This window comes from Epinephelus lanceolatus, chromosome 10, assembly GCF_041903045.1.
Source record: "Epinephelus lanceolatus isolate andai-2023 chromosome 10, ASM4190304v1, whole genome shotgun sequence".
NCBI lineage: Eukaryota > Metazoa > Chordata > Actinopteri > Perciformes > Serranidae > Epinephelus > Epinephelus lanceolatus.
This window is the reverse complement of record NC_135743.1, coordinates 4,096,010-4,123,952: the sequence shown is the minus strand read 5'-3', so window position 1 is coordinate 4,123,952 and position 27,943 is coordinate 4,096,010. Positions and strand designations below refer to the sequence as shown.

The 27,943-nt window shown below is 43.7% G+C and overlaps 1 protein-coding gene across 1 annotated transcript in view; it reads right to left on the bottom strand.

Moving 5' to 3' along the window:
* Positions 1-27,943, bottom strand: part of LOC117266070 (neural-cadherin) — a 176,120-nt gene that overhangs the window by 68,174 nt on the left and 80,003 nt on the right. Inside the window, exons 3-12 of the mRNA XM_033641015.2 lie at positions 25,471-25,696; positions 21,641-21,845; positions 16,773-16,884; positions 15,174-15,423; positions 14,633-14,775; positions 9,615-9,787; positions 9,272-9,440; positions 9,024-9,194; positions 4,305-4,477; positions 2,114-2,281 (exon numbers count right to left, since the gene is read on the bottom strand). Coding sequence (XP_033496906.2) covers positions 2,114-2,281; positions 4,305-4,477; positions 9,024-9,194; positions 9,272-9,440; positions 9,615-9,787; positions 14,633-14,775; positions 15,174-15,423; positions 16,773-16,884; positions 21,641-21,845; positions 25,471-25,696 — 1,790 coding nt within the window. The remainder of the gene's footprint in view (positions 1-2,113; positions 2,282-4,304; positions 4,478-9,023; positions 9,195-9,271; positions 9,441-9,614; positions 9,788-14,632; positions 14,776-15,173; positions 15,424-16,772; positions 16,885-21,640; positions 21,846-25,470; positions 25,697-27,943) is intronic.

The following is a 27,943-nucleotide window of genomic DNA, read 5'->3' as shown; positions in this document are numbered from 1 at the left end:
ATTTTTCTTTTCTTTTGACTAATCAATTAATTGACTTGGATATATGAGTCTGTCTGCGTGCGCCTGTCATTAAATGTTGACATCATATGTTTCTGCAAATCACAGATACTTTTGTACTTTATTATATAGTGCAGTGGTTCCAAACCTTTTTCCTCAATGGACCCCTTTTCTATTTATTGACTAAACTGACAAAGTGACACATTTTATGGAAATTTCATATTATATTTAAGGCACAACAACAATAGCTTTTGATTTTTCACTTTAGATTTGACTGAATTAACTTTGTTGCTTCTTCCTACAATCATTTTGTGTTTTCTGGTATTTTGGGATCAAATTTACTGTAGTTTGTTCTTTCTATGATTGTATTCCTTCAGAGGTTTAATCTTTTCCTCCTCTGATCAGTACGGTTTTCTTGTCGTCTTCTTCTCCTCTGCCATTTTTTTTTTTACCATCTAACTATACGCCAACTTTGTGAGACGATAGCAGGCGTCACAAGCATGAGTCCAAACAAACAAAAAACATCCATGGAAACTTTTACTGCTGTAAAATTAATTTCAATGCAGTAAATGAGTTTTTAAGGGATTCTGTGCAACTGTGTAAGTCTCTCAGCTCAGGAGTAGTTTGGATAATGTGCTGTGAACATCACTGGGACAAAAACAGGACCCATACTGCATAGAAACACATCAGTGATGATGTTGGCCTACCAGGTACGGAGCATGACTTGTGATGTATTTTATTAAAAAGACGTATGAAGCACTGAATGAGTCATTAAGACGATCTGACTGTATATAATGTATAACCATATTTTAGCAGAATAACTTTACTCAGATTCACAATGCGTTAAAACTAGATTAGAATGCATTATTTTTTCAATCAGACAAACTCATTTGACAATCAGCATAGGGAACTGAATTCAAGGAAACAGCCTGTTAGCTCGTCAGCAGCCATTTCGTGAAGCTAGCACACTGTCATATGGTCTCTCCGACACCCACTGCAAAAGTTAAAAATTTTAACTTTTGCAGTGGGTGTCGGAGAGACCATATGACAAATCAATTAATCGACTTGGATAAAATTTTTTCACGTACTCGAGGCAAACTCCAGACCGAAATATTACAGAGGGGAGGAGTTTCACCCGCACATCAGATATCACAGAGATTCCAATCGGAATGAATGAACTTCCAGTTGACTCGTCTCCGTGCAAACACGAAGTGTTATACTGTGAGAATTTTTTAAATGTTGATATCTTGAATAACATTATAAACTTGAAAAAATAACAATTTCATGTAGTTTTCTTTACAAAAATGAGTGGAGAGAGTTTTGGTCTGCTTAGTCTTAAAAGTTTTCTGAAACCCTTTAAAATCAAGAAGGTCTTACAATCCCCCGTGAAGCTTGGGTGAATGCCCAGTGGAAGTCGAGACCCCGAGGTTGCGAGCCAGTGATGTAGCACTGTGTTGAAATTTTAAGTTAAAACAATGGTTACGTTTAGGCACAAAAAGTACTTGGTTATGATTACGAAAAGATCACGTTTTAGCTTAAAATACCCAGTTTTGGGGGCACAATCCCCACTGGAAACGTCTCAGTAAAAAACTGCCATGACTACTTTTCCTGCCACTATCCCTGCAGTTAAAAACACCTATGTTTTGTGGCTAAAAAGCAGCTGGAAACATAACAATGTCTCACCAAAAAACAAACAGTTTTGTTGTTAGACAGTCAAACAGTGGTCTGCAGCTTGGCAGGCGTCTCGCCTAAATGTCATCCACCATCCCCCTCCACCTCCTGATGACAAAGTCAGCTCATAAACTACATCACTTTAGAAACGTTGATATGATACATCTGAAAAAGTACAAATGGAACATTCCTGTGCTTTGCAGAAACAATACCAACATTTTCTTCAGGATGTCAGTTTTGCTGTAAGAGTCATAAACTGTCTCATGTTGCTGTGTTGCTCAGCTCATCCTGGAAAAGTATTTCCTCACTGAGTACAGCACTTCATCGCAACATGCTAGTTTATATATCTCTTTACAAATTCACCAAACTGTCTCGAATGCTGCTCTGCATCAAAGAAAGTCCTTGTTTAGTGTTTCATCTTCCTGCTCAGCGTCATGTTACTCACCACTATCTTGGCATCTCGTACGGTGTTTTCTGGCACGGTGACCCAGTACTCAGGCTGCTCCCAGTGCGGCGGCTGGTTGTGGACATTTGTAATGATGACTGTCAGCTCCACAGAGCTGCTGCGGTTCCCTCCGTCTGACGCCACGATCTGCTGGTTGATCCTGGACGTCTGTAGGGAACGACAAAGGTCACTGAACAAACTGAGGGAACGTCTTCAGGTGAGCTGTTAATGAGAGCTGCTTCTTTTATCTTTCATTTCAGAGGTCAGAGGTCACAGCGTCAGATCCTGGAGAGAATATTTGTCCAGTCACCTTTCCTGACTTTTATGAAACTGCAGGAACAAATTAAAAAAAAAATCATAAAGTTTGTGACCCAAACTTGAGCTTGTTATCATCAGAATCAGATTTTAATGATCTTGCTGCTGTCTGACAGCCATGAGAGGCCACTCAGCGTTTGTAAAATAAGTAAATATTAAAACAGAGAAGACGGAAACACTGTTGATCTCTTGGTTTGTTCTTAAAAAGTGAATAAAGAAAGACGGCAGCGCTGAATCTGCCTTTGGTAAATTATTGACTGAAGTGTCGTTTAAAAGATCAGTGGCAGTGAGAGGCAGAGAAGAAGAACAGAGATGAGACGACAGGCACAGAAGAAGAAGAAGAAGAAGAAGAGTCGGCATCATTCATATCAGACGTTTGTTGAACAACTGACAGATTCACTTCCTCGTGGATTTTCAGTTTCACTTTGTGAGATTGTACAAAGAAGAAAACACACAAACACAATTGTGACGATCGTTAAACATTAAAGACGACAGACTTTTATTCTCCTCACAGAGGAAACAACACAACAGCTGCTGCCGTGGAAACACAACCTCCACCCTGTGACCCCGACACAGTAACATCATGGTATTGATCATTTTCTATCCAGTGCAGGTGAATACAAACTTTTGACATTTTGTGAAAGTGAGGACATTTTGTTAAAGTGGGGACATTTTGCCAAAGTGGGGACATTTTGTTAAAGTGAAGACATTTTGATAAAGTGAGGACATTTTGATAAAGTGGGGACATTTTGCCAAAGTGGGGACATTTTGATAAAGCGGGAACATTTTGTCAAAGTGAGGACATTTTGTTAAAGTGGGGACATTTTGATAAAGTGAGGACATTTTGTTAAAGTGGGGACATTTTGTTAAAGTGGGGACATGTTGATATAGTGGGGACATGTTGATATAGTGGGGACATTTTGTTAAAGTGAGGACATTTTGCCAAAGTGGGGACATTTTGCCAAAGTGGGGACATTTTGCTATAGTGGGGACATTTTGCCAAAGTGGGGATATTTTGATAAAGTGGGGACATTTTGTTAAAGTGAGGACATTTTGTTAAAGTGGGGGCATTTTGCCAAAGTGGGGACATTTTGTTAAAGTGAGGACATTTTGATAAAGTGAGGACATTTTGTTAAAGTGGGGACATTTTGTAAAGTGGGGACATTTTTGATAAAGTGAGGACATTTTGATAAAGTGGGGACATTTTGTAAAGTGGGGACATTTTGATAAAGTGGGGACATTCTGTAAAGTGGGGACATTTTGATATAGTGGGGACATTTTGCCAAAGTGGGGACATTTTGTTAAAGTGGGGAGATTTTGTGAAAGTGGGGACATTTTGCCAAAGTGGGGACATTTTGTTAAAGTGAAGACATTTTGTTAAAGTGGGGACATTTTGATAAAGTGAGGACATTTTGTTAAAATGGGGACATTTTGTAAAGTGGGGGCATTTTGATAAAGTGGGGACATTTTTGATAAAGTGAGGACATTTTGATAAAGTGGGGACATTTTGTAAAGTGGGGACATTTTGATAAAGTGGGGACATTCTGTAAAGTGGGGACATTTTGATAAAGTGGGGACATTCTGTAAAGTGGGGACATTTTGATATAGTGGGGACATTTTGCCAAAGTGGGGACATTTTGTTAAAGTGGGGACATTTTGATATAGTGGGGACATTTTGCCAAAGTGGGGACATTTTGTTAAAGTGGGGACATTTTGATATAGTGGGGAGATTTTGTGAAAGTGGGGACATTTTGATATAGTGGGGACATTTTGCCAAAGTGAGGACATTTTCTGAGCGTGAAGAGATTTTTAAAATGTGTGGACATTTTAGCACATCAAGGACACGTCAGTAAAGTCGGGTGTGTCTGTCTCTGACCTGTGAGATGGGGTGGTTGACGTAAATCCAGCCAGTACTGGGGTTGATGTGCAGGTACGCTGGCTTCTGATTGGACAGGGAGTAGGTGATGGCCGCGTTGCTCCCTTGGTCGTCATCGTGCGCTGCCGCTCGCAGGAAGCTAGTTCCTACTGGAGTGTCCTCTCGCAGGAAGTCTGAGAGAAAAAGACATGAACGATCAGGGAGGGGACAAAATACTACTGGTACTGCAGTACTTTGACTGCTACTGTCACTATTATTTGTACTATGACCACTGGTACTACTGGTCCCTCCACAACCACTACTACTGGCTTGGCTTCTGCAGGTAATGTTACTTCAAACACTTTTTTTTTGAATTACTAGATGCCTTTAAAAGTTTATAATTCTGTGCTTTGTCACGTGACACGTCTCCATCAGATATCCATCGTGTCCACATGCATCGGCTACAACTCATATTCATATTCTGACTGAAGCTGCATGGTGTCTGAAGCGTGAACACTGACCTGTATTAATGTGCCTGAACACAATGAAACATCATGTTCTGTGATGGTAAGCAGATATTATAATAATGGCAGCATGGCGTTGTGTCGTGTCAGCAGTGTGTCACCTCATTTTGTCATTTCTGGGTCTCACTCTGCAACGTCAACAGCTGCATTTTCAAATTTATGAATATAACCTCCAATCCTGCTGACTGTGATGAGCGTCAGTGCTGATCAGACAACAAAAACAAGCAGCAGAGAGGAGGAGGTCCGCCGCACATTTCCCTCTGTAATACTGCATTTCAAGCATTATGTCAATAATAATGTCCTTTTGACATTTGTGGGTCTCTGAATACATTTCTACTGAATAATCCCGTCAGATCCTGCTGAGTCCAACGAGCCTCCCTGAGAAACAACTGAAACAATCCACAACAGCGAACAGGATTTACTGCCCTCCCTCAGTTTACTTCTACACACACTTGTGCTATTGTTTGGAAGTTTCTGTCCGTTGTTGCTCTAATTATTTCACATTATAACATTTAACAATAAGTATCTATTTAAAACTCATTGTTAAGGTGTTAAAGTCACAGCTGATCTGAGCCAGGTGGGCACTTGTGTGTGCATTTGAGCTCTGCTTGTGCTTTCCAACAAGCAGCGTTCAAGAGCACACTACTCGTCCGTCTGTGAGACTGATTGTAATGATGTGTTTTAAATCGTCAGTGTCTGCGTCCACATAGCGTTTTTCTTCAGCAGAAAGGTGGTGGCAGGGTGCCGGGGAGCCCTTCAACCCATTGCTTTTCTTTTTTTAAACATTTTTTAAAACGACTACTATTAACGGGTATTATTTTTAAGTTTTCAGCCACCGCCAGCATTTTTGATCATATTCATTGATCTCTCAAGACCCGCAGAATAATTTGCTCTATGTCAACAGTATCTACATAAAACTAAAAAACAGTCTTTCTGTTTTTATACACAAAAAACAGTCTATCCTATCTTATTTACTGACACCTGAATCTGTGCATTTTCTCATTTGCTTCTTCGTCCAAATCGGATTCCGAACGTAGATCAAAACAGGAAGTGTGGAAAGTGGAAATGTGCGCAACCGTAAACATTTCCGTCGTCCATTTTTGTGCAGTATACAAGATACTACATCTCCTCTGTTAACATCTTCTTCCTCTGGTTGCCAGCGGATCTTCTTCTTCGTTTGTTTTTGGACACGGCTGTGCTGTTCTGTTTCATAAGATGTGTAACAGCGCCCCCTATCTTATAACAGATAAAACACGTCAATGGCGGGGAAGCGTTCTGTCATAAATTACAGAAAATCTCGGCAGTGGCAGGGACAGCGTTAACGATGTGCTCCATATGAGTTTGTCTGTGACAACAATATCTTGACACTAACGTTAGCTAGTCAGCTAATGCAATGCTACGTGAACAGAGGGTTGACTACACAGTCAACATCAAGCTTACAAAGGGAATGTTGATAAAAGCCAAATGCTCACCAGCAACATCTAGTTTCTGTCTGCCGATCTGCTCACAAAAATGAGCTTTTCTGTCTTTGTTGTGACAGTAGACAGTCACCGAGCTGAAAAGTTCATGGATTGTAAACTTAGAGCTCAGAGCAGCACAATAAAAGGCGGAACGCTCTGAAAATAGACGCTGGTGCTGGAAAAAAAAACACTACATGGACACAGGCCCTTACCTTTTAGCAAAAATCCATCATTTTGGGAAGCTTTGAACATATGATAGGAGACTTGGATTATACTGCACGAGCTGTGTGAGAGATTGTAAATGCATGTTTTGATATGTATGTGCTGTTGTTAAATACAGACCCTGATTACTTTAATTTACAACAAATGTCCTCCCTTTTTGGATTCTTTGCTCACAGTGGAGGCATGTCAGAAAAACGTTTTGTCACAAACTCAATGTAACCAGGGTACGCTGCACGTCATATCTCGACGTGGAAAGTCCATGACCAATGTCAATATGTGACGAGGTCAGAGTGAGAATGTGTCGTGTTAGGGGTCGCAGAAGGGGGCGGGAATATTAATTGACATTAATGTATCTGCTATATAATAATGTTCAAACAACGTGCAAATGTGACGTAAATACCAACAGTCAACAGTCAATCCGAACTATTTTTCACTTCATCCAAAATATTGATTCTAATGTTTGTCAATAAAGACCGAAAGATAAACAACAAGCAGGCTGAACAGAGGTGGTTTCCAGCACACTTCCTCCGCTGTGCAGGAAACCCCCCAACACACACACACACACACACACACACACACACCAGTTGTAAATGAATGCGTGTCCCAGAAACATTTCAATCTGCCTGTTAAATAGTTAATGAGCCACTCTGTGTGTTTCCCTAATCTGACGAGGAGAACTTCTGACACGACGCTTATCAAAACACATATTTGCACACGTAGTAAACAAACACCGACCCGTGGGAGGCGGCGGCGAATATTTCATCAGTCTTAAGAGCTTTCCAGGATTACAAGGATGCAGATTGATAGATGATGACAAACAGACCGTCTCCACATTTCACCTGGTTCCTCCAAACACACACACACACAGCAACGTTCCTGTTGCACAGCAAGAGGACAGTGTGCGTACACAGATGTTAGCGTGGGCGACTCCAGAGGTGAAGGAACCTTTTAACCCTGAGTGTGTCACTACCTTGTTTCACATTATCTGATGCACAAGATGAAAAAAATCTACCCCATGAACATCAGAGACAGAAAACTGCTTCTGGACGATCTGTATACTGCAGTGGTGACAGTACAAGTAGCAGTGATAGTCATGCAGTGATGCAATGACAACCCCAGGAGTAGTAGAAATACTAGCACCAGTAGAAGTTACAGCAGGTGAAGCGGCTGTAGTAGCAGCAGTAGAGGTTGCAGTAGTAGTAGGAGCAATGATAGTAGTTGAGGTAGCAGCACCAGCAACAGTTATCAGTAATGCAGTGCAGTGCAGTAATCACAGCAATAATAGCAGTAGCTAGCTGAAGTAAGCTAGCAGAAATAGTAGCAGTGGCATTGTCAGTACACTGTGCAAAACTTAAAACAAAGTGCAATGATTTGCAAATCTTTTTTGACCTATATTCAATCGAGTACAGTCCAAAGACAAGACATTTATTGTTGACCGTCTTTGCTTGTGAACAGTCAAACCTTTTGAGGATGCCTCCTTTCATATCCAATAATGATACTGTCATCAGTTACCAGTTAACCTGTGGAATGTTCCAAACAGGTGTTCTTTGAGCATTCAAGAACTTTTACAGTTTTCCGTGGCCCCTGTAACAACTTTTTTGGAATGTGATGCAGACATCAAATTCAGAATGAAAGAATCCCCCACACACACACGGGAGGCGGGACGAGGAGCAGAGGAGTGTCAAAATGGAACGAGGGGATTGGACAGAGGGTGAGAAAGAGAGAGTGCAAATTTGAGCAAGGAGTAACTGCCATGCGGACCGGATGGCTGTGATTGGTCAATTTCTTTGCAGGCCTGCAGCCGCCAGAGAGAATGGATTTTTTTGGTTCCTTTTGCTCTTCACATTGTGTAGCTAGCACTATTGGGCCATAACCACCATCTAAATGATGTTAATAATAATGATCAATCTTTCTAAACGTAGACCATAGCTTTAAGAGTCATGTCTTTGTACTGTATTCAGCTGGATATAGATTGAAAAGGATTTGTAGATCATTGCATTCTATTTTTATTTACATTTCACTAGGGCTGCCCCTTGAAACTGTCGACTAGAATTTTCTAGTTGACCAATAGTCAGCATTTAGGGCCATTAGTTGACAAAACCGTACTAATGAACCTTCGTTAATATAGGCCTATATTTTATCTCCAAGTGCACGTCACACACTGAGCGAGCCGCCTGTTAATGACGCTGTGGGCTAATGGGCATGTAGCTACTTCCATGTTTCAGATGATACGTCATGTTTGTAGTCGACCAATGAAGATGAGTTTACATATCACCTTGGGTTCGTCCTTCACCTTCTCAAAATGATCCCACACTTTGGATTTCCTGCGGCTCCTAATAGTTTTTTTCTTCTGCGACACAGCGACCAATGAAATCTTAAATCTTAAAATTAATGACCTTTGTGATCAACTAACATTTGGTTGACTATCGGGGTCAGACCTACGTTTTATACAGCGTCCCAACTATTTTGGAATCTTAGCACTACTGAGCAGAAACACACTGGCATCACAGTGATGTCAGCAGAACTAAACTCACACTGGTAGCGGCTGTTTTCAAACTTCGGGTCGTTGTCATTCTGGTCGGCAATGAGGACGGTGATCTGACAGATCCCGATGAGCGGCTCCTCGGCCTGATCTGTGGCCGTCACCGACAGCGTGTACTCCCTCTGCCGCTCCCTATCGAAACTCACTGTCGTGGTGATCACACCTGACAATCACAGGTACCATGTTAGAAACTTTCAACTTGAGAAAACAGCATTCCTGTAGCAGTAGCATGGAACTTACCGGTGTCAGGATCGATGTTGAACCCGGATGACACTCCGTCTCTGTGCATGATGCCGTATTTGACCTCTCCGTTGACCCCCATGTCAGCGTCATGGGCTTGGACACGCAGGACAAATGTCCCTGGTGGCTGGTTCTCCAGAACCACCGCGTTCACACTGTAGTTCTGACACTGAGAGCGCAAACAGATCCAAAGAGAAACACAGTAAATGTTGAGAACTATTAATGTGCTGTAAACCTCAGTGTTAAAATAACAAACTAATGCTAAACTAGAAGAAGGCGTCCTTTCCCAAAAAGTGACCCCACGTTATCTCTATCAGAGCAGAGACATGTTATCATTCGTCACCTCCTGGAAGACGGGTTTGTTGTTGTTGATGTCGTTGATTCCTACGATGACCTGGGCAGAGCTGCTGAGCGGGTACGGTCCACCAGACGCGTTGTCGTCCGTGGCGGTGATGTTGAGAACGTACTGCGGCCCCCTGAGCCTCGGAGGGGGACTCCTCCGCAACTTGATGATGCCTGCACACACACACACACACACACACACACAGGGGATTCAGACGGAGGCCTCTACAACACTAAATACAACAGTATTCAACAAAAGTCTGGTTTTAGTTGTTGGTAAAGTTCATGTTTTCCACTTTCTCTGAAACACAAACATTTCTTGGGCTTAAATTATTTTCATGTTCACAGGCACTGAGGAGTTGTTGTGTTTCCTGCTGCCAGAGGACAGCTTACAGTAAACAGACTCCTCTTGGTGGAAGCTCAGAATATGTTTCAGTTAATAGAAAATAAAAAGAAAGAGGGGAGAGAAAACACCTAAGAGCTGCTGATTATTCTGAGACCCTCAAAGTCATCATGAAAAACAAACTGCAGAATGAAACCACAACAGTGTTTGTGCTCCAGAAAGTATTTTATTTTTGCAGTCTGGTGTTTGCTTGGATTTCACATTATTTTATGTAGAAGAGGAACGTTTGCTGAGATACTTTGTTTTTTAGGGGCACTGAGATTCAGGAGATTCTTATCCACACATCAATTCTAACCTTCAAGAGTGGTGTTATAAAGACAACAAAAATTTGACCCTGTTTCTTCTTTGTTTGTTCTTTTTTACTACATATAGGACTTCAATAGAATTGGGCCATCAGCCTATCTGCAAACAAGAAGACAGACATTCATCGATGTGTCACATCAATACTGCAAAGGCTAAAAAGCAGAGCCATCAGGACAAAAAGACGCAGTAAAGACAAAGAAGATAAACTTTATCTTTGAGGGGAATTTCAATTTTTTTCTGGCACCTCTGGAGGTGGACTGGCACCTCTCCAGCTGCCAGTCCACGCTCCATACTTAGTCTGGACGGGTACGCGAGCCTGTGACCCTCTGGTTCCCAACCCAAGCCCCTCTGGACTGAGCTACTGCTGCCCCTCACATTGATGCTGCATTGCGAACAACAAATCTGTGTTGACACCGGCAGGAGGAGAGCTAGTTGATGTTAGCTGTTAGCAGCCGGTTGCCTGAATTAACTGCTGACGGAGGTTGCACAGGCCCCCAGGAAGTGCAAATCAACGACATCAACAACAACAAACCCGTCTTCCAGGAGGTGACGAATGATAACATGTCTCTGCTCTGATAGAGATAACGTGGAGTCACTTTTTGGGAAAGGACGCCTTCTTCTAGTTTAGCATCATCATATATCGCGAGATATATTTCGGCCGCGCTTTGGAAAGCAGAGCTAGATGATAAACAAACATGGCAGCACACTGGTAAGGTAAGACAACACGTTTACATGTCATTTTCTATATGTTCTCTGACATTTATCCTAACGATATGAGGCGGTCCTTATGGAAAAAAAGCTTGTTTAGTGGACTAACTTTGCACTTGAAGGTTGCCCATTCACGTTTTAACAGGTCTGATGCTACTATGCGCCCCGGCTGTATCTAGGCTAACGGCTAACATGCTAACTATTATTTTTATGTCACTAGTCACTTGAAACAAATTTAGGACGATAGGAGACAGGTTGAAATAAACCGAAATTTCCCTTTAAATTAGTGGAGCACTAAACCAGAAGTCAGCTGCTTGGTCAGTGGAGGTTGGCCACCCTGTCCCGCTCGGCCGTGCTCGCTGGTAGTAAGTCTCTAATGTACCTGCTTTATAAACCCAATGATGCGGAAGCAGCGCCGATCATCTGGGTAATTTCATACAGTGGAAATAATGCTTCATGCACCACTGAGCAACTCTCATAGGAATTAACAGGAGCCTGCCTTCAAATATCCAGGTCTCTTTAAACATCCATGACATTGGATTGAGTTACACTATGGTGCATCCAAGCTCTACTCAGTAAAAATGAGCATTGGGTAAAGGTAAATTACAACATTCTCATGATGGCAAAATGGCAAATTGTGAAAATCCATCAAAAGTTCGGAGAGTCCAGAGTGACATCTTCAGATGTCCTGATTTGTTGGATCAACAGTCAAAACAAAAATATATTCAGTTTATTGACACAGAAAACCAAGAAAACTAGAAATATTCACATCAGAGAGACTGGAACCAGAATTTTTCTTCAATTGTTGCTTAAAAAATGTCCTCAAACAGTTTGTCACTTATCAAAACTGTTGCAGGTTAATTTCCTATTAATGGACTAATTGATTAATTGTATCAGCTCTCCATCTGATGGAGGGTGTTTCCCAGCCTCAACAGCATCAGTAAATACAAATACCACGCTGAGTTTAAACAGCAGACACACAGTGATGCTGTGATGTTCACAGCCCTGTGGGTCGTCACTGCGTCACCAGCAACGACTGTCGAAAAAACATCAGCCTGCAAAAAACAAAATTAAAAAAAAAAAACACCCACCCCACATTATTCTGTCTCAGGCCTAAAACAAATGTTACATTTCTCTGCGCTAACAAACACTTCCACATTAATGTAACAGAGCAGCGCAGCAAACAAACAAACAAACAAATAAGCAGCTTTGGTAGAAACATGAACAGAGACACGGCGGCTGGGAGGGAGCGAACACATCTACATGAAAATACTTCACAACGCTTTGAAGTGACAAAGCAGAACAGCCGAACGAGCCAAAGGCCATCTGCTGCTTGTGTGTGTGTGTGAGTCTTAATATATCATTTATGTGCAAATGTTCATATTTGTATCTGTGCATGGACGCATATGTGTGTGTCTTTGTGTGTGTGTGTAGCAGAGCAGTGGAGCAGTGCATGCTGGGTGATAAGGTGACAGCGAGGCTTAGAGAAGACACACACACATGCAGAGATAAACATGCAAAACATGATGGAGCATCACGCTGCTGCACATGAAGTTTATCTTCATAAAGTCTCTGTGACACACACACACTGTGCAGTATACCCACAGGTGTAATGTAATGTAATGTGTGACAGTGGTGTGTCAGAGCTGCAGTGATTATAAATGTGTGTATCCATGTTTTTTTCTATTATTTATTTACGCACATGTATTTGTGTGTTTGTGTGTGTATGTTGCGGGGGGTTCACTGGCCTTGTTAAAGTTACCAAGCTTTATCCCCAAATACTGGTTACCACAGCAACAACCATTTTACTGTGTGAGTGTGTGTATGTGTGTGTGTGCGTGCTGTGATCTGAATGCAGCTGTATGTGTATGTGTGCAACAGTGACCGTGTTGTACATGTGTGTGTTTACCCTCCCTAACAAACAACATGTGAATAATAATTCCTCTGTTTTTGTCTAATTAGAGGCGATGATGGTGACGCTGGGTCATCTGAACTTCTGCTCAGATTACTGTGAAATAAGAGAAGTTTTAGCTGGTTGCAATCTGCAACTCACCGCTAGACGCCACCAAATCTGCCTAAATCTTACACACTTCACCTTTAAGAAAGATCACTGACTCGGCCAACCTGATTTCTTTGGGCAGATTGTTGCAGAGCCTCGAGGCCTTGACCACAAGAGAGGCCTCTGGGACCGACAAAAGACCTCTGCCCAAAGACCTGAAGTCCAGTTCAGAGACGTGTTTTAGATTTAGTCTCAGTCTTGAGATGAAAATGTTTTAGTTTTAGTCACATTTTAGTAATTTTCAATCTTCATAGTTCTTCATTTTTGTCATGTTTTTTATGTTTTTTCTCTTTAAACTAATCCAGTGAGGCTGATTCATGTCTCAGAAATCAGAATCAAGGTGACAGTTTGTATAAAATAATGTGTGTGTCGTGTCTCCAGCAGTGTGTGACAGGTTTAAGGGCTGATTTGCGAGCACACACTTACTGATCATCATCTGAAAAGCTCAACATCTATTTATGCTCTCAACAAATAACTAATGTGAGCCAACTAGGATTTGTCCCCAGGTTCATTGTAAACTCTGACTTATCCATGTGACTGTTAAGAAGCAGAAACATAACTTGTTTCTTCATGTGCAACATGTTAGTCTGGAGGTTTAAACTGGTGTCCTCTCACAGAGTTGGTGATTCAAACTAAACTTTGATCTCTGTCAGAGAAAACTGATCTGAGTTCAGACTGTTTACTTACAGCACAGCTACACTCACAGATAACTGAGCCTCCTACCTGCCTGTCAAACACCATCAACCCACAAACCTTCTCCAGTCCGGACTGAGTGGAGTCCTGCGGGGTGAAGCTGTGGAGGCTGCGAGCGGAGCTAGCTGCTAACAGCCACCGCTGCAACTAACAAACTCCACAAATCCATTCAGCAGCTCCACCATCCACAGAAAGACACACACGGCTGATTATTTACTGCTGAATTACAGCTCACAACTCGCACCAAACCAAACATCCTGGTGCAGACTATTTACTGGAGTTTACCAGCCTGTCACTACAACTTACTACAAGCACAGCTGTTCTCGGCTTTCAACGTCCGACAGTCCACCATTAACATTTTCATCACATCTCGTCAACGAAAATGAAACACAGATTTTGTTCTAGTTTTTACTATCAAGATCTATTTCTTAGCTTGTCATCGTCTTGTTTTCGTCATAGTTTTCATCAACAAAATTAACAACTACTTGCAATGAGCCGTTCTGCAACGTTCCAAAAACCTGCTGGTTCACACCAAGTCAACTGTGATCTGTAGCCTATAGTTCGGCTTTAGCTTCTAACTATCTTTGTCTTTTTAACCTGTTGTTGCTGCTGAGTCAGTTTGACATCCTGGATATATCCTTGAAACACAGACCGTAGACCCCTCTGTCTGCTTCTCTCTGGAATCACTCTTTCATCACCATCGCAGAGGGGTGGGGCTTAGTGAAAGGTCAATTGTGTAGGGTCTGTTACATTTCTGTTTGAACAGTGAATCAGTGATTGACAGGTGAGTTCTTGTTGCCCAGCAGCACAAGTCAAAACACTGCTTGCTATAAATACAGCCATGTTCTCTCACCCTTCTGGTTGTCCAGCAGGAAGTTGCTGTCCTCGTTGCCTCCAGTAATGGCATAAGAGACGGCGTCTCCGTCCGGGTCATTGGCGTGAACGATGGCGACCAGCGTGTCCGGACCAGCATCCTCACTGAGGAAGGTCTTGTAACTGAGACAAGAGAGAGTAGATGAAACCAGAGGAGGAAATGAGGAGAGAAAACAGAACAGAGAAAAGTTTGAAACGAGTTAAGAAGTACACAAAGTGGAGATGAAGTAAGAAGGTGGGAAGGAGACAGACAGAGGAGTGAGAGAAGAGGTGAAGACGGAGCGAAAACAGATGGAGAAGGAACGGCGGGATTAAAAATAGATGCTGAATTAAAAACAACTTAATTAGCAGACCGACTTTGTGGGCGAGAGACGCAGACAGCGACAGGGGACAGACACAGAGACGGAGACAGACACAGAGACAGATACAGAGACTGCTGGTGTTCTTCATCACAGAAAGTCTCATTCAAAAGGTGACGGAAAGTTAAAACTGCAGGAAACAGAAGAACATAATAATCCTACGCGCTCTGGGAGAAGACGGGCGCCTCGTCGTTGCTATTGGCGACTCGGATGCGGACAGAGGCGGTGCCGGTGCGGGGGGGCGTCCCTGCGTCCACCGCAACCACCACGAACTCGTAGATGTGATTGGGTCGCTCGTAGTCCAGGCGACGGGCAGGGCTGACCACGCCACCTGATGTGATGTCAAAGTCGCCGCCGTGAACAAAGTAAGAGAGCTCAGAATTCACACCTGAGTCGCAGTCCCGGGCCAGAACTGAAGAGGAAGAGGAGGAGGGATAAAGAATATGTAGGGAAAAGAGGAAAAGAAGAGGAGGAAGAAAGGAGAGATGAGATGAGGATGAGGAGGAAAAGAGAGGAAAAGAATCAGATACGGAGAAGGAAACAAAGAGACAAGAAAAGGTAGAGGAGGATGAGGAGAAGAGGGAGGAGGAGGAGACAAAGAGGAAGAGAGGCGAGATGAGATGAGAATGAGGGAGGATAAGAGAAGGATGAGGAGGAGAGAAACAAGAAAGAGAATTGAAGAATGATTAGAGAAGGAGGAAAGGAAGAATGAGAGACAAGAAGAGGTGGGGGAGGAGAGAGGAGTAGGAAGAGAGGGGAGATGAGGATGAGGATGAGGGGGAAAGGAGGAGGAAAAGAGGAGGATGGGGAGGAGAGAGAAGAGACAAGGAAATGTAGAGGTGGAAGAGGAGAAGAAGAGGAGGACAAGAGGTGAGACGAGATGAGGATGAGGAGGAAAGGAGGAGGAAAGAGGTGGATGAGAAGAGGAGGATGAGGAGAAGAAGAGGAGGAAGAGAGGCATGATGGGGGTGGGGAGGAGAATGACAGGTAGAGGAGGAAGAGGAGAAGAGAGGAAGAGATGAGATAGGGAAAGGAAAAGGATAATATGGGGAAGAGGAGGAGAAGAAGCAAGATTAGATGAGGATGAGAGAGGGGGAGAGAAGGAAGAGGAGAAGAGGGTGATGGAGGAAGAGAGGAGACAACGAAAGGAGGAAGAGGAAGAGAGGAAGAGGAGAAGGAGAGATGAGATGAGGATGAGGAGAGGATAAACAAACAGTGGAGGAAACATTAGATGAGAATGGGAAGAGTGGGGGAGAAGAAGAGACAAGAAAAAAAGGAGAGAAGGAGAGAGAAGAAAGGTGAGGACATGATGTGAAGGGGAGGAGGAGAAAAGGAGGAAGATATACAGAGGGTAGGAGAGAAGGAGAAGAGAACAAGGAAACAAGGAGAGGAGGAGGGGGAGGGAGGACAGATGAAGAGAGAGAAGAAGAGGAAGAGGAGAGGGATTTTATAAATACATTAGTCTGTACACTGTTGAATGTATGTATGAATGTGTGTGTGTGTGTGTGTGTGTGTGTGTGTGTGTGAGTGTGTCGCTGGCTGTCAGCCTAATAAGAGCAAAGCCTCGCTGAAGTCGGACTGTTTGATCTCAACCAGCCACCAGCAGCTACAACAGATGGCTGTGACACACACACACACACACACACTGTACAGTATACCCAAAGGTGTAATGTGCTGGTGTTGCGTTCACTCACAGAGGGCAGATAGATTACCAGCCTCTGTGTGTGTGTGTGTGTGTGTGTGTGTGTGTGTGTGTTTTACCTTGGAGCAGGGAGGTTCCAGGTGCGACACTCTCAGGTACGTTGTCTCTGGTGTAGATGGAGTGGAGGAACTCTGGCGTGCAGTCATTTTCATCCGTGATGTGGACGACCACCTACAGAGTGAGTCTCACTGTTACTATTTTCATATTAACGTCCTCGTGTTGATTTAATCCTGTTTATAACCTGCTGTGATCATGTGACCTGGCAGGTGTGGACAGGTGAGTGGTCTCAAGTCATTTCATCACAGTGAGCATTACTCTGGTGATCTGCAGGTCAAAAACACCCTCAGTTATGTACGATATATCGATATATTTTCACGCAAGATATTAACTTAGACGACACCACGTATGTCGATACAGGGTCAAGTTGCGTTACATGACGTCTACCAGTGTCTCTCCTCTCTCACACTCTCCGCACTCTCTCTCTGAGAATGCGAAGTCCCTTCATTATGCCTCTTTTGCATTTTTACACAGCACCAAACAACAGCAGCAACAGAGGCGTGGCGGGCGTGACATGTAACACAACGGTGTCAAACCAAGGCAGCGCTTTATACACAGTAACAACGGCATTAACATGGCAGTAACAATAATTTATCGTCTCTGTTATATGGAGGCTGATCTCATACTCTGCTCGAAGGGTAAGGAGCTCCTAGACCTCATTGTTTTCCCAATTTGAGGACATTTTTTCAGCTGCTGTTTGTCTTCTTTGAGTTAGCTGCTAACTGCTACCATCTGCTCTTTAAATCTCCCAGGGGTAGGTCGCATGCTTAACATGTCATCAAAACTTCACACAAGTGTTGCCTATGGTCGGGAGCCAAGGGGAGGTGAGGATACAATACGTTCAAAGTTTATTATGAGGTTTGTGTCCAGTGAGCGTCATTGAGCAAAACAAATTTAAAAAATGCTGCCTTCAGGAAGGAGGTTTCAGACGTATTAAACAATCTGACCAGCACTTCATTATATTCAGCTTTATACAAAATAAAAACAGAAAAGAAAAGTTGTCTCCTCTCTGATCTTGGGGACCCCTGGAGGGTCTCAACCCCCACCTTGCACTGCTCCTGTTTGTCTTCATAACACAGCAGAGTAAACAGTGTTGAGTCTGTCAGATCTGATAATGACCCTGATAATGTGACAGTAAAATCTCAGCAATCACCGCTCGTTGCTTCTCCAAAGTTTCGGTGTTGTATTAGATGGAGAGACTTCGGCTTTAGTGCCTCCATGTCACTGTTTGCCAAAACAGCTCATGCAAACCTGATGAAGACAAATGTCTCCTGCTCGAGGGGAGAAACCCATTTCCTTCTTATTCCTTTCTCTCCTTTAAACCTCCTCTGTCACCTAAATCCTGAGCCTTGCCACCGTCGCCTTTCCCCCGCTCCCGTCCAGTTCACCCACTATCCCGAGCCACTGGAGCTCAAACCAAAAACGCTATTTTCCATTCCCATAAAGCCTGATTTAACTGGTGAGGCTGCCGACCCGACCACCTGAGCACAGATTTCCTCTGCAGCCATGAACCTTCGACTCACCACCTGTTCAGTAATAACAGCGGGGCAGCGGAGGGGCATGCTGAGGAGATTTAGATGCACGGCTGCTTCTGCAAACATGGACTGAATATTTAGAGGATTCGACTGACGGCAGGAGGAACACTGTTTCATTATTCTCACTTCAGACCCAACAGGTTCATATGAATGTTTTCTCTTTAAGGACAAAGAATATATTAAGCTTCGTGCTGTGTTTAAGACCATCATAACCTCACAATATGAATTATATTCAAGTAGTCAGTCCCTGTTTTGTTTTTTTGTTATGTAATTCATTTCATGTCATTTATGATCATTTTTTTGGTTTAATGTGAAATGTCCTCCTCCTGTCAGTTTAAACAGTCAGTGTCGTGATCTCTGACGGACAAACTTCATAAACAGCACAAATGTGAGTATGACTCTATTCACAACATCCTCTGCAATTCTGCAACCATTTCTGCAAACCATGATTATGTAACGTTTGTACATTATTATGGAGCAGATAGGGTGAAACTTATGTTTGTGATTATGTTTAAGCACATGAACCACTTGGTTTTGATTTGGAAAAAGATCATGTTTTGGCTTAAAATGGTGGAGAAGTTTGGCACAATCCCATCGGGAAAAACAGCGATGTCTCAGTTAACAAACAGCTGCTCTCTGTGACACTGTCCCTGCTGGAAAAACAGCAACAGGTCACTTAAAACACTCTTTTTCCATTGTCACACTTGGTTGTGCTAAGTGAAGTCATTTTGTTTCCACTGTCAGTTTAGACACGCTGTGCCGGAGATGGACTCTCTCCGGAGTAGGTCCAAAAGCAGGTCCACCCTCAAGCGGGGAGCAGTGACGTCTCGCTGACCGCAGCCAACCCCCTTCTGAAAAAAGCCGTGTGTGTTGCGAGACTCTCCTCCCTTCTGTCTGCAGGGACCAGAGAGAAAGATGCTTTTGAAAGTCTCTGTGTGTTCAGCTCTCAGTACGTCTGTAGCTTCTAACTGAATCTCTGTGGCTCCTGCGTCCTGTTGTTACTTTAGATATCTGCTTTATTTTACTGTTTCATGTTCACTATCAGCCGTATTAGAAGTTGCTGCTCGAAAACTCAACATTTCCTTATTTTGCTGCTTCACAATAAAAGTTTTTACATAACAAAATAACAGGGGACTTTTATTGTGAAGAATCAAAAGGAAATGAAATATGTTTATTACAGAATTAGCAGAACTTTGTCAACAGCTTTTCTCCAATAAAGACAAGTCTAATAATACAGCAGGGAGGAAGAGTGAAAGCAGAAACAGCCACAGTAAGATGTTGATGAAGAGCTGCAGACAACAGGCTCTTCCTGCACCTCTGCAAACAGCTCACCTCCAACAGGTGAACTTCTTCTACCTGCCCTGCTGTGGAAAAACACATGCAGCAAAAATAACAGGGGACTTCAGCTGTAGATCAGCTGCTGCTTTTAAACAGCATCACTCAAGACAAGTTGTACTGGAAATGCAAATCCTGCCAAGCTGGGCTGATGGCCCAAACCAAACCAGACCAAACCAAACCATGACTGTCAAAAAGGGAAATTAGTGCCTCAAAAGGAGGCTAAAAAAATGGTTTTGTTGCTTGTTGGTCTCAAACAGTGGTCTGCAGCTTGGCAGGTGGCTCACCAAGGTCACACAGTCCACCCTCAACCCCACCTCCAGATGATAACGTCAGCTCATATACTACGTCACTTTAGAGACGTTGATGTGATACATACGAAACATGCAAATATATCTGTTTGTGGCAGAATTGAACAACACCATTTTCTCTTGGTGATGTGAGAAATGAATCCGTCAAACTACTTCTACATTGTTTTGAAGTTTTCAGTATGATATGGCTAACAGCTCAAGAAAAGTTAGTAAGTGGAAGTTAAGTTGGGTTTGATGCTTCTTTCCTCTCATCTCCTGCTGCAGCTGTAAACCTGAGCGGTCTGCTCACTGGCTGTCGGTGCTCAACTGTTTTTAACAATCTGTCTGATTCTGTAACGGTGCCGCAGCGCAATTATTTTATCTGTCAAAAGTGACAGAGTTATAATTACCCTCAAATGATTTTAAAGTGAAAATGACAGAATTCATCTAACTGCGACTGGGAGATTATATTTTTCCATTTTTGATGCCACGTTGGGGCAAAAAAGTGACTAATTTGCAGCTCTGTAGCTGTCAGAAGGCGACTGGAGGAGAGGAGTGATGTGAGGGAAGGACGAAGCTGTGACGAGCTTTTAAATGTCTGTAAAAGCTGAAGGCAACAGAAACTGCAGATGCTTCAGTACGATGTGACGTTAGCACTGCTGAAGAGGCTGCTTTCTACACACCTGGCGTACACACACACACACACACACACACACACACATACACGCAGGGCCTTTAGAGTGAATTAGCCAGCCAAGCTTATAGAGCAGCACAGGCCTTTGGGAGATGCTGGTAGTTTAGCAGCTATTCTCTGTCTGTCTAACCATCTGGACGCTGAGAGCAGGTAATAACGTGGGTGTGTGTGTGTGTGAGTGTGTGTATGAGCATGTGTGAGTGTGTGTTAATGTGAACAGATGTAGCTATCTGCTGTATAAAGTCTTTGGAGCTCACTGTGAGGATGGGAGTCAAGACTTAGCAGCCAGTTTTCCGCACTTAACACTATGTTTACTGCGTGTGTGTGGGTGTGTGGGTGTGTGGGTGTGTGTGTGTGTGTGTGTGTGGGTGTGTGTGTGTGTGTGTGTGTGTGTGTGTCTGCACCCACAATGTTGCAAACTCTGTAACAAACTCAAACTGCTGATCACAAACTGATCAGATGTGTTCATTGAGGGTTTGAACGCAGCTTTGATCTGCTGAGTTTCCATCACAAGAGCTTCACAGGGCGCTGTGTGTGTATGTGTGTGTGTTCGTGTGTATGTGTGTTTAGTTTAACGCATGCATAATAAACACAACAAGCAGAGTAAACAGTAAAATGAAACAGTTGCATCACAGCATCTGATTCAGCTGCTGCACTTTCCCTCATTTAAAATTAATGAGCTTTCATCAGAGAGCGGCGTGTTCAACAGTCCAGGGGGTCAGCGTCTTCTTCCTACGCCAGTGTGATGAGTCGTTCAGCTATTACTGTGGATTTGTGCTGTGTATCAGAGGAGGAGGTGCCATGATAACACTCACAACACTGTGCTGACCCTCCTGACCCAGGTGGTTTGACACTGATACACACTGTGATGCCCGTCACATTAAGACACCAGCGCTTAAAACGCCTGCAACTCCCCACCAGTCAGCAAAGGTGATGAAAGCTGTCCAAACATTTTCTGCAGCAGCTAAAGAAATGTTGCACATACATATATTACCCATGTGTGTTTGTGAGTGTACCTCTGCCACGCTGCTGAGGCCCGTGTCGGGCTCGGAGGCGCGGACCTGCAGGGTGTGCAGGTTGTGTCCACTCTCGTAGTCGACGGTCCTGGTGAGGCTGAGCGCTCCGCTCTCCTGGTTGATGCTGAACAGATTCCCAGGATTCACCAGCAGCATGTAGGACAGACTCTTCTTCTGGAAGGACATGGCCTGAACCAGTGACACGCTGCATGGACACAGAGAGGATGGAGTCAGACAGCAGTGACAATAAAGAGTGTAATTACACTGCAGTTTACAAGGTTGTGATAAAAACAAAAGAGCTTTGGTTGCTCTTATTGATCCAGGCTGAGAACAACTCAATCTTTTTGTATTTTACCAAAAGAGAAGAACGGGTATATCAGGATATTTTTGTTGAATTTGGCAGCTGTTTAGATTTGCAATTTGTGGCTAATTTTATTTTGCTGTGGCCTATTATTTATATTTTTTACAGAATCTGACTGTGAGTTACTATTGGTGTTTGCAAACTAAAGAACTGAGAGATCATTTTTAGTTTATAAAATATTTAAAAGCAACTGTTACGTTCACCATGTATCCATTTTCAACCGCTTATTCAAAGCCAGGTCGCGAGGGCAGCAGGCTCAGCAAAGTACTCCAGACGTCCCTCTCTCCTGCGATGCTTTTCAGGGACCCTGAGGCGTTCCCAGGCCAGATGAGATATATAATCCCTCCAGTGTGTTCTGGGTCTGCCCCGGGGCCTCCTACCAGTGGGATGTGCACGGAACACCTCCAACAGGAGGCGCCCAGGAGGATCCTGATCAGAAGCCTGAACCACCTCCACTGGCCCCTTTGAACGCAAAGGGGCAGCGGCTCTACTCCGACCTCCTCCCCCCATCTCTAAGGCTGAGCCACCCAACTTATTTTTTGCAGCCGTGATCTCATTCTTTCAGTCACTACCCAGAGCTCATGACCATAGGTGAGGGTTTGGACGTAGATGGACCAGTAAATCAAGACCTTTGCCTTCCAGCTCAGCTCCCTCTTCACCATGATGTTCTGGCACAGTGCCTGCATCGCTGCAGATGCTGCGCCGATCCATCTCATGCTCCATTCTACCCTCACTCGTGAACAAGACCCAGAGATACTTTAACTCCTTCACTTGGGGCAGTAACTCCAATTATAACACTTACTTTGTTGTAATTGTATGTTCTGAAATTAGATTATTTTGTGGTGTTATCAAGAATATTGAACTCTCTCACTTGAGGCAGTAACTCTCCTCCAATCCAGAGAGGGCAAAGCACCAGTTTCCCACAGAGGTTCATGGCCTCAGACTTGGAGGTGCTGACTCTCATCCCAACTGTTTCACACTCGGCTGCAAAACACTCCAGTGTATGCTGGAGGTCACGGTGTGATGGAGCCCATGGGTTGGGGGAGAGTTACTGTCTCAAGCGAGGGAGTTCAAGTATCTCAGGGTCTTGTTCACGAGTGAGGGTAGAATGGAGCATGGGATGGATCTGTGGTTTGATGCGCGTCTGCAGTGAAGCAGGGGCTGCGCTGGACCATCGTGGTGAAGAAGGAGCTGAGTCAGAAAGCAAAGCTTTCAATTTACTGGTTCATCTACGTCCCAACCCTCACCTATGGTCATGAGCTCTGGGTAGTGACTGAAAGAATGACATCGCGAATACAAGCAGTGGAAATGAGTTTCCTCCGTGGGGTGTCTGGGCTCAGCCTTAGAGATAGGGGGAGGAGCTCGGACATCCGGAGGGAGCTCGGAGTAGAGCCGCTGCTCCTTTGTGCCAAAAGTTGTCAGTTGAGGTGGCTCGGGCATCTGATCGTGATTTTCTTGGGCGCCTCCTGCTGGAGGTGTTCCCGGCATGTCCCACTGGTAGGAGGCCCCGGGGCAGACCCAGAAGAGGGATTACATATCTCATCTGGCCTGGGAACACTTTGGGGTCCCCCAGGAGGAGCTGGAAAGTGTTGCTGGGGAGAGGGACGTCTGGAGTGCTTTGCTTGGCCTGCTGCCCCCATGCCCCGGTTAAGTGGATGAAAATGAATGAATGGATGGATCAAGAATATTGCAATAATACCCTGAAATACCGTGATATTATTTTGCCCCTAGTGTGGTTCTCCTTCACCATCACTGCCAGCTGTATGATGGCATACCTCAAGTTCCACCACACACGTCAGTTTCAACAGAGTCTGGTCTGAGCTTCTGGTCCTTTTGACCATTCTTAGCTAAACGTGGACTTGCAGAATCAGAGCAACACTTGGGCCATGACATGATGTTTCACAAGTCCACAAGAGGACGAGAACACAGACTGAGACAGGCCTGAGATCAGACCGCAGGTCAGCACAACGCCGCTCTACACCCCCATTTCCAAACAGACTTATAAAGTGAAGGAGAGCTGTGACGCGCTGGTCGAGCTCCAGCGCCACGTCTGAAGTCTGCAGCCTTCATGGATTATTGTGCAGTCAGAGAGCAACACACAACCTGGGTAATCAATTACACTAAAACACACACACACAGTGAGACACACACAAGGACATAAACACACATGAAAGGGACACAATGGCGGCAGAGACACACACACACACAGACACCCACGCACACTGCTCACAGGGTGGCATGGATACTTGGATATTAATACAATGTGCTTTACGCCAGCAGCCCTGAGGGACTCTCTCTCTCTCTCTCTCTCTCTCTCTCTCTCACACACACACACACACACTAACACACACGCACCCCTTCATGTTTATCCAGACCTCGCTTTTAATAAATATTTGAATTTGCCACACTTTCAAATTCTCAGCCTGAGGCCACACTCATACATCTGGGTCCTCTTCATCCACCTCCCCCCATCCATCCTCATCTCCTCCTCCTCCTCCTCCTCCCTCCATCCTCTTCCTCTTCTCCTCCCTTCTTCTGTCCCTCTCTCCCGCTCTCTCCTCGTCCCCTTCACCCCTCCTCCTCCTCCTCCTCCTTCTTCTTCTTCTTCTTCTTCTGCTTTTGTCTCGCTCTACAGTGCTCATCTTTTCACGCTTCACATGACATGCAAAACCAAGGAGCTGGCCGTGTCAACACACACACACACACACACACATACACACACACACAGAGATGCCATTTCCACACAGTATCTGAGGCAGTGGAATGTAAATGATGTTTCTGTAAATATGAAGGAGGACAAAGACACAAACAGACACTTGTGTTCACAAACACACACAGAGCAGAGAAATAAAACACTCAGAGTACTCGACACGTTACTACAAATACTAGATACTCTATAGATATTCATTACCAGTGGTAGTGGAAGTATTATCTGAAATAATATACCACAAGACACATGCAAAGAAAAGATAATGTGCAGAAGACATACAATACGACTGACAGTCTGTATCCTACTAACACTACATGTTCTATGGTCTGTAATGTACTGTAAAATACACGCTCCGCACAACACACTAACACGCTACCAAAAGCACCGACAGTAAATAGTACATTTTTGCAAATATCACAGTATGTGTTTTTAGGTGTTCCTTTTAAAAGAAGGGATGCACCGTTTTATCAGCCGCACATCGGTATCGACTGTCTCATTGACTGTCATCAGCCCATCAGAGAATAAGAGGACATCCACCAATGGCAGTGGCTGATGCATTTCTGTTGTGTCACATCAGGTTTGGGCAGATTAAAACGCAGAGCTCCGGACTAAAGACCTTTGCACACTGAGTCTGTTTTTTTCAGATACGTTTTTAATCTGAATTTAAAAAAAAATCGTTACGCACAGAAACCTTGCTATTGTTTAATTTGATGCGAAAAAAAATCAAAATATGTATGTCAGACTGCTGCAGGGACTCACGATTGGCCCATAGCTGTGTTCTCCTGTACGTTCAGGCTGTAAGTGACGTTTGTGAACTGCGGCGGTCGGTAGCCGGCCAGGATGGCCACTGTAGTCGGCGAGCCTTTGCGTCCACTCCCGTCCATCGCCTGCACCCGCAGCAGGTACTCCTTACTGGGGGTCAGAGGTCGTCCTGTGGTCCTGATCTCACCGGAGCGACGGTCCACCTCAAAGCACTCCTCCCCACCTGGACAGACAGACGGACAGTCAGAAGAGACAGAGGGCGAATGAAAGAGGAGTCTTGTACAAATATTCTCATACAGTCTAAAACAGCAGAGGGCTTATTTTAAGACAAACCATGATGTTTGTTTCTAAACCTAACCATGCACTTTTATTGCATAAAACTTACAGAAATAAACCTAAAAACAACTTGTTTTACATATGTTGTAAGTTTATTTTTGAAAAGACTGTATGTAATAACAGAAACTGTACATTTCCTGTGAAGATTGAAGTTTATTTTGAAAAGACACCTTGCATGTAACAAGTGTAAATTGACACGCTGTGCTGTGTGTTTCTTTCAGTGTGTGTTAGTGAGCTGGTTAAGACTCTTTGAAGACTCAGAGGAAGAGTGTGGGTTCATTTTTACTCACGCCCCCCCCTGCAGAGAGAGAAGGAGGGCAATGCAGAGAAGATGTGAAGAGGGATGAAAAAGAAAAAGAGAAAATGAGTAGAGCAAGTGAGAAGGAGCAAGGAAGGAAGGAAGGATAGGTGAGAGAAGGATGGAGTAAAGGAGGAGTAGAATCCTCAGCTGTTGACCAGAGGGATCTGAACCAGCAGCTGCATCCAACCTGTCAATCATCTCCTCCTGCTCCGTCTATTTGAGGAGGGATATTTCTGACCTGAGTTCATCTAAGGCTCGCTGGAAGACTTCCTGTTTGTGTCTTCAGTATGGCGACTCTTACAGGTCAGTTTTATTGTCTCACCTACGCATTATATTACATATTATTATTTTTTTCAATTAGTTTAGTCTGAAAATTAAAATTTAAATTAAAAGTTCTGAGTGTTAGAAAAGAAAATGATATCAGTCTCATGTTTGTATGTTAAATCCAGGGTGCAAATTTGTGAATCCTAGGACAGCAAACGAACAACCCTCCCTGCTGTCCATTTGATTGGCTTGTACTCGTTGGCTTCGTTGGTTGGATTGGTTAGGTTTAGGAGAGAGGAGTGGGATTAAAGGTACAATCGCAGAAAGTGGGGGACAAAGTTGTCTTGTCTTTAAACCGGCAGTGGAGGTAGTAACAGAGTCAAATCAACGTCTGAGTAAAGGGGACAGCCAACAGGACATATTGACATCATGTGATGTGTGCGACTCACTGCCGGAAGATTCTAAAAGCAGCTGTTAGCAGTTAGCAGCTAACTCAAAGAGGAAGAGCAGCAGCTGAAAATGTCTGCAAATTGGGGAGACAACGAGGTTCAGGAGCCCCTTACCCTCCGAGCAGAGGACGAGATCACGTCGGCACCATCTCTGTGTAAAAAGGACTATCATGGCTGTAGACTTTTTCCACAAACCGTTTTTCATTGATCTGACTTCCTCATTTTGCCAAAATAAAATATTTTTTTGTTCTTCCTCAGTGTCAAGTCAGTATAATAGAGAACAACAGAAGTGTGTTTAGAAATTAAAGTATTTTTAAATCATTTTTATAGAACAACAAACTTTTTTGAAGAAGCACTTTACTCACTGTAAATTTAAGATCCTCAAAGTCAGTAAAATCACATTAATGCTACTAATTGGCTTCACACACACTGCATGAATATATTTCCATATTGGCATGATATTAAAAACCATTTTTAATGTAAATTATTGGATTATTCGTCGGTACACATGTAGTCACATTCCGCCAAAGGGAATCAGGAGCTCTTAATATGAAAGCATTGGAAATTAGCTCTCAAAATATCTCTCCTTCCTCCTCCTTCCTTCTCCTCTTCTCCTCTAGAATAATATAAAAAATAAAAAATCCACAGCCACCGGCGCCCATCCGCCCACCCTCCCACTCGCTGCCTCTCCAGAGACTTTCCTATTATTCCCGAATCTGGGAGCTTTCTTTGCCCCAGGGAGCGATTAACAGCGCAGCTCCATGCCGTTTATGTGCGTTTTTCTCTCCCTCTCTCACTTGACGGTAATTGAAATTCAACAAGTCAAATTTTATTTATAAATCGCTGCTTTGAACAAAACAGGTTTGTCACAGAGTGCCTGGCGGAGCAGCAGCGGACCTAATTACAGATACAGGCAGGAGATAAGAGCAGGAACAAACAGGTTTTAGGAAAATATGATTGGAATAAGAAGGAGGTTTGCTTGTGGTAGGTAAAACATTTTTACTGCTATTATCAGAGGAGAGGGGAATTTGGATCTGGAAACAAATTTCTATGCTTTTTGAACTTTAATTTTCACAACCAACGGGCTTTTACAACATCATACCAGTACTGTTTTCCCAGC